Here is a 7,671-nt window from a genome sequence, read left to right as displayed (position 1 = left end):
GTGTGCTGCACTTTTTTGCTTTCTTTCTTTTACATATCTTCGAAAGAGTTGGAATTTCTTTGCTTCTGGATTGAGAAAGAAATATGTTATGTGCTTTGCTTGTGCAATTAGATGTTAAGAATATTATAGTGCACTTTTGCTTTGTGTGTGTTTGAAGATTATGTTTTAGAGAAGTTTTGCCCTATATGAAGTAATTCTAATGAGTACCACTAAAATAAGGATTAGTTGAGGACTTTCTAATTAATGGTTTGGGAGACCCATCTTTCAATTACATTACGACAAATCAATCGTTAGATGTTTATGTATGCATGAGTAGATCATTTCTGAAAATTTTCTTCCAAATTGCTAATAGTGAAGATATCGAACTAGATCAAATCAATGAACGAACCAAATATGTCAAACATGAACCATTCATGTTCATAATTGATACATCACTATTATGAATGTCTTAACAATGTTCAATTTGGCTGAAAAAAATTGCATAAATGATCTACACATAAATATCTAAACATTTATGCTTGATTTGCAAAAATGTGGTTGAAAAGTAAGTCTAACACAAAAGTTTTCAAATAGTCCTCATTAGAAAGACACCCCTATATATAGTTCTATATAGTACCTAATCACATTCAGTCTTCTACAGTAAAAGAGTCTTATCTTCTTCTATTGATGGCATGCCTCTTTTATTGCTGATGAATGATCTTGCAACTTGTCTGATTTTCAGGTACATGTTTATCTTCCCATTTCTATTTCAACTATTATTTCGGCAAGTAGTCTATCTATACTATGATGAACAGGTTGAATGATATTATTTCCCCTCAGGCCGATTCAAAAAAAAAAAAATACTATGATGAACAGATTAATGAGATTTTGATTACCTAAATTTAACGGCATGCCGCATGCATGACTTTAACCTTAATGGGCAAGTTTGTAATGTGCCTTGTTGACTATTGTGTTACCAACCATACATTTCTCCTATAATTAAAAACTTAAAAGCTATAAAATTTTAAAATAGTCCTGTAAATAATATCGTTTTCCATTCTAAAATACACACACACATCTACGCACACCCACACACACACACATGGCTCTTATAAGATTCTTTTTCTTTTTCTTTTTGGCAAAAAAAAGAAGATCATTTGTGAGGTCTATTTTTCGATCACATATTGATATCTCGATCTTATAGTTTTTAGGTATCCATGAGTAGATCATTTCTGTAAAATTTTAGCCAAATTGGTATTGTTAAGGTGCCGAACTAGATCAAATAAATGGATCAACCAAATCTATCCAACTTGAACCGTTCATGTTCATAATGGTAAATTATGATTGTGAATATCTTAATGATTACCGATTTGGCTAAAAATTTGTAGAAGTGATCTACTCATGAAAACTTAAAAACTAAATGGTTGAGATGCCGATAATCACAAAGTGGGTTGCACAAGCAATCCTTTTTTTGGTAAAAAAAAAAAAAGGATCCTTATTAGGTTCTATAGAGGACCTCCTTAAACTTGAAATTTGAGGATGTTTTTATTTTTAGCATGTAGTTTAATAATTTAAATGACCCATTCTCTAGTTACATATACACATGCTCCCTACAAAAAATTAACCAAATAAGAAAACATTTAACTATTTGATTATCACAATATTCGTTCTAATTTTATCTAACATATTACATTTGTGTACATATTTTCAATGACCAAATGATTATGAATTGGTTGATTTTTTTGGACACAACTCTTGCATAGGTATCTAAAGGATCAATAGTTGAAGTTTTTAAATTAGGTTATATATTAGTGAAAAATAGAAGAAATCCTCAAATTTTAAAATATTCCCCCTCTATCTGTCTTTAATTTTGTTAACTCTTTGTGATTGATTTTTTGATTAAAAAACCTTTTTTTAGTTGAAAATGTGATCCATTACGCATTTCAGTAAGTTGTACAATAATGACTTGCTCAAATGGCCGCACCATCAGTAAAAGTCATTACAGTATACATGCAACACTAGCACACCCCTTACACGAGCATAATACTAAGCACACCCCTAACACATCTACCTATTTTAGTTAAGCACAAAAACAAGAAATTAAATAATTTAAAGAACAAATAAACTAACTACAAAGTCACTAGTATCTTGTTGACATTTCCCATTTAAAAAAAACAGAAGAAAAAAAATAGGCCCATCAGCCTTTTGTGATAAAAGATGGATCCAAAATTAAAATAAAAATTAAAAAAGCTAAACATTCTACAAGCCCACAAGACCCAAGCCCACAAATGAGGAGCCCAAAAGGCCCAGATCTGAAAACTCTAGTTGACACCCGGTGGCCCAACAAGCCCACTGTAGTCTCTAAAACCAAACCCCCATTACCCGTAGGAAAATCGGGTATAGAAGACGACACGACCCCAGTGTAGTAAGTCTCTAAAAGTCTAAAACCAACCTCCCAGTCTTATTTGTAAATGTGTCAATACAAGTGTGGGCAACTTCAGATGCGCGGTGCCACCCCACCACGATCATCACCACTGCACATCAAACGACCAACAAATTCAGCCTCCCATCACCAGAAGACGACCGACTCTCACACCCCATCAGTGTCGACTCCCCGATGCAACCACCGGAGGAAACAATTATGAAATTTTTTAACGGAATGGAAACAATCCAAAGGAGCCCTAATTTTTCTCTGCAACACTGCATATTTATTGTGATAGCTTATTTAGATGGGTGGTTCTAGTTGGACATCCAAATTTGATATTTGGACCTCTCTTACTTATTGAACCTCCAATACACTTTTTTGAATACTTAAAAAGTTAAGTACACCTCTTTAATTTTACCTAAACACCCTTAAATAATTATATATGTATATTCAACAATTTGTTGTTCTTTTTTTTTTTTTTTTTTTTAGTCTCCATCAATTCAACAGATTTGTTTGGAGTAACTATTCATCGTTGCCATGGAGAAATAGTCCGGAACGTTTATGGAGCCGAAAGGTAGTCCTAGTCGGATGAAGATGAAAGTGGAAGATCTGAGAGTCACGTTTCCACAAGATACCAAAGTCCTGTTTATTAGAGGAGTAGTATGTCCTTATATTTTGTTCCAATCTTTCCTAGCCATTAATTGGAATTTAAAAGCTTAGAGAGCTGGGTAGAAAGAGAATGAAATTATAGTTAACTTGAATTATGATAGGGAGTGAAGGGAAGGGAAGGACCTGGAAGGCAAGGATTAGCGTCTTCAAATAGGGGTGCAAACGGCAAATCTAACCTCGATGATCTCTTCTCTCAATTTGCTGCACATGCACGCCATATATGAAACTAATTTTGCTTTTTCTTTCACACTCCCACAGATCAATTGTGCAGGTTTATATACCTGGAATCCCTTCTGCCCAGGCATAAATAATAGCTTTTTCTTTCACTTTGAATATGTATGTAATTAGGTCATAACACTCGATCAGAAACAATATTAAATTGAAAATTTCTATGAAAGTATCATTCCGCATCCAAACATGAGAGATTGAAGGGAGAAAATGCTTTGAAAGTAGAAAGAAAAATTGGCTAAGATTTATCGTGAAGGTAAAAAGAGTATATATATATATATATTTTTTTTTTTTTGCTTTTCTTTTTTCTTTTTTCTTTTTTCCTTTTCTCTTTGTCCTTACTTGTCTTTTCATCTGAGCTGGCAAAATTTATTAACAATTGAAAAAAGATGGAGGTCCAAATATCAAATTTGGAGGTCCAACTAGAATCACCCTATTTAGATTGTATTAATCTCAGTAAAATTGTTGAATTGTACTTATCATTTGATAAAAAGTCAAAATTTATAAATTTCATTGTAATTAAAAGTTGGAAAACCATGGATGAATTCCTTACAAATCATAATAACTCAAGAAAACTTGTTTTTCAGCATAGTATGAGCAACTTAGATCAGATCCAATACAAAGGCATGGAAGGTAGCAGTGATATAGAAAGGGGTGAAGTGGATGAAAGCGTTCAAGTTCATCTAGAACATAGAGGTATGACTGTTGAACATTGGAAGACAACCTTCAATACAGAGGTTTTGAACGCCAAATCACCTTTGCCTGCTACATGTTGCATCCTCAAAGTTCACGAGGTGCTACGAGGACAAAAAGAGGAGGCATACAAACCTAACATAGTCTCAATCGGGCCATTTCACAGAGGTGCTGAAAAATTTCAACTCATCGAAAATGTAAAAAAATGGTATTTAAACTGTCTTCTCTGGCGTACGGAAACAATAACCTTGGATAGCTTGATCGAAAGCATCAAGGAACAGGAAAAAAAAGCCCGAGGTTATTATGAACCATGCTTTCATCTTGACCAAAGTGACTTCATCAAGATGCTTATACTCGATGGTTGTTTCTTGATAGAATTATTTCGGAAGAAATCTTTTGTAGAAAGACAAGATGAGAACGACCCCATTTTCAACGTGCCTTGTATGCTCGAATATCTATACCATGATATTCTGTTACTCGAAAATCAGCTGCCTTGGTTTGTGCTCGAGTTTTTCTATGACCTAATTGAGGGTGGTCTGACTGGTCACCGTAATTCCCTCAGTAAATTGGTCATCGACTTCTTCAAAAATTCAGTGGCTGATCCTAACATTTTCAGCAACCTCAATCCTAACATTTTCAGCAACCTCAATCCCGAGTCTGATTTTAAAATTCTTCATATACTTGATCTGATTAGAATTTCCCTCGTTGAAGGACTAGAAGACCCAAGTCCTCATATGGAGGCGAGAACAAGCGACACATTTAAGTTGATCCGCCACTTGCCGCAGAGGATACCTAGTGCTACTGCTCTTTCAGAGGCAGGCGTTAAGTTTGAAAAGGTAAAGGGCCGCCCAGGTTGCATATTGAACATAACGTTCAAAAATGGCGTATTCACCATTCCTCATTTGGCTATCGATGAAAGGACGGGTCCTTTGTTCAGGAACCTTATGGCCTTCGAGCAGTGCTATCACAGTTGCTACCATAAGATAACATCCTATGCGTTTTTGATGGATAACCTCATCGATACGAGCAAGGATGTGGATCTTCTATGTGAGAAAGGTATAATAGGCACCTTGTTGAGTGCTGATGATGCTTCGAAGTTCTTCAACGAGCTATACCATGACGCCACGCTCAATGAGTTCTACTACTTGAGACTCTGCGGAAAAGTGCAACAATATTACAAAGTACCATGGAACAGGTGGAGAGAGAAACTGAGACGTGATTATTTTGGCACACCATGGGCTACAATCTCCTTTTTTGCAGCTTTGGTCCTCACGGTCCTCACCTTCTTAGGAACCATATACACAATCCTGCAATACCATCATCCCAGTTAATGTTGGATGTCACCTGTTATGCATGTTTCATTTTATTATTTGGTTTGCCTTTCATTTTCTTTCAAACTTACAGAATAAGGCTTGGCCATTGAATAATTGAATTTGTAATCTATGTTGAATTGTTGATGTTGATACATTATTGTACCTAATAAAGAGACTCTAAATAATTGTTTGTACAATAATTCATTAATTTTCATAATTACAAGCTAGTAGACCGATTTCATTACAATAAAATGTTAATTCTCTACCACTAATGTGTAGATATACCATCAATATTAGGTGAATTGAATTCCTTGTCTTCTCGAGAATGTCCGTAGTATTTCGTAAACCATGGTGGCCGGATTGCCACCCAATATCGGTTTGTTCTGAATTCTATGCAATTCATACACCAGACCTTTAGGCAGCTAGTGATTCTAGTGAACAGAGAAAAACGTCTTTTGAATTTTAAAAGTAAAAACCAGAGAAAATATAACAACAGTTGTTAGTTTGGCCATGTGTCAGCTTCGATTTAAAAAACATGCTTATCCGGTTCTCTCCGAATAAATGCTAGTTTGAAACCGTGGACTTTGGTTAAGAATATAGCCAGGTAATTATAGTCTGAATAGGGCATAGGATTTGGTACTCTGGTTTTAATTAAGTTTTAACAGCCACATTAACCTTGAAAGCCCTGAGAATCAAGAGGAAAGTCAAGAAAGTTAGGATGATGATGGAGGGCAAGACGGAAAATCCTGTAAGTACATTAACCTTAAAGATTTCTGAGAGCAAGTTCACCCGTTGAGCTTGATCGGGAAAAACTATTTCACTGCTTTTTTATCTTGTATTTCCACTATTGAGCTTGACTAGTCAGATACTGTTCACAAAATGTCACGACTAGTCAAGTGCAAAGGAAAATTAAGAAAGTCAGGATGATGATGGAGGGCAAAACGGTAAATCCTGCAAAAATGCAAGGGCAAAATGGGCATAAAGTTATGGTGGTACTGTTGATAAGGTCATAGCATAGAGAATTGGCCTCCTTGGGTTTTTTCTTTGGTCTGAATTGGCCTCCATAGCTTGAAGAATTAAGGCTTTAACCGTGTCGTTGGACTTTTTCAAATAAACTCACGTAATTTCATTAATCCAAGTCAACCTTTGTTCTCTACGCTACATGACTCCAAGAAGTCCGCTTTCAGGGTTTATCTTCACTGTAAAGGCACCATGCCGTTAACAGTGACACGTTTGTAGGCGAGGTCCTAACAAGAAACCACGTAAACAGAGCTCTGTGTCCTTTTCTGCATCAACATGAATCACCCACGTATAACTATAAACCTCGGTGAGTCCCTTCCGCCCTGTGTTGAGATTTGAACTGTAGCTCCTGTTCTTAAGCTTTTTAACAATGGCGCTTGGAAGAGTTGGAAGAAGCTTCATGGCTCCTATTTTAGCAGTCAACCTGGTGGTTCATCTGATCGTGGTTGGATTGGCTGGTTGGTCACTTGATAAGTACATCGACGGCGAACAAAATCACCCACGTACGTTCCTCTGTATTTCTTTTAGTTCATTGACTTCATTCACAATTTACAGTACGTTACATAGTTCTACTGTTTTGAGCTTTGAGAAGTAATACTTATGCAGACTTGGGAGGGAATACATCGACTAACTTTATGTTAATCTTTGCTCTATCTGCCGGAGCGTTTGGTGCTTGCTCTGTAATTATAGGGATGATGCATCTGCAGGCATGGCAGCACGAAAGTCATGCTGCTGCAGCTTCTTTAGCCATTATTTCCTGGGCTATGATAGCACTGGCTTTCGGGTAATTTACTCTAAACCAAGACGGATTCAAAGGACTGGAACTAAACTATATGTTTGATAATCTTTTCATTTACCAAACTTGGGTGATTGTCTTTGATGCAGTTTTGTATGTAAGGAGCTCATATTAGGGGGACACAGAGGAAAACGATTGGTAAGAGAATTTTAAGCAAGATCCAGCTTACTTGATAATCAGTTGTTTGAAGCAAAACTGAACAGTAAACAAACTATACTCTTGTGATTTTTCAGCAAACATTGGAACTTTTAATTGCAATATCATTACCAAGTCAATTGCTGTACTTGGTGCTACTGAATGCTGGGCTGTTCAAGAGGAGAAATGGACCAACTGTTGTCTGAGTTCTGTGCCTCTCACTACCAAGTGTTTAGTTATCTCTTAGCTGATAGCCACGCTTTGTATTGTGTATCAGTTTCAAGGAACTTGTAAAATTTTCAATGTACATTTCGCTTGCCGTAGCATCAAACAGATACCAATGATGATCCACCCAACTCAGAGAAAAAAAAAACACAAAATGAAGGCAGCAATATAAAGAAATGTTGGGGAAA

The 7,671-nt window shown here is 36.1% G+C and overlaps 2 protein-coding genes across 2 annotated transcripts; both read left to right on the top strand.

Annotated features, from left to right (window-relative positions):
- The first annotated feature begins 3,927 nt into the window (after positions 1 to 3,927).
- Positions 3,928 to 5,325, top strand: LOC112185105 (UPF0481 protein At3g47200). The gene has a single exon (XM_024323315.1). The coding sequence runs from the start codon at positions 3,928 to 3,930 to the stop codon at positions 5,323 to 5,325; it is 1,398 nt and encodes a 465-aa protein (XP_024179083.1).
- Positions 5,326 to 6,544: 1,219 nt separating this feature from the next.
- LOC112190485 (membrane protein PM19L) lies at positions 6,545 to 7,584 on the top strand. The gene is made up of 4 exons (XM_024329915.2): positions 6,545 to 6,830; positions 6,934 to 7,111; positions 7,213 to 7,261; positions 7,357 to 7,584. The coding sequence occupies exons 1-4, from the start codon at positions 6,698 to 6,700 to the stop codon at positions 7,462 to 7,464; spliced, it is 468 nt and encodes a 155-aa protein (XP_024185683.1). The 5' UTR covers positions 6,545 to 6,697; the 3' UTR covers positions 7,465 to 7,584.
- Positions 7,585 to 7,671: the final 87 nt, after the last annotated feature.

Source organism: Rosa chinensis, chromosome 2 (assembly GCF_002994745.2).
Source record: "Rosa chinensis cultivar Old Blush chromosome 2, RchiOBHm-V2, whole genome shotgun sequence".
NCBI lineage: Eukaryota > Viridiplantae > Streptophyta > Magnoliopsida > Rosales > Rosaceae > Rosa > Rosa chinensis.
The sequence above is the reverse complement of the archived record's forward strand: the minus strand, read 5'-3'. Positions and strand labels throughout refer to the sequence as shown.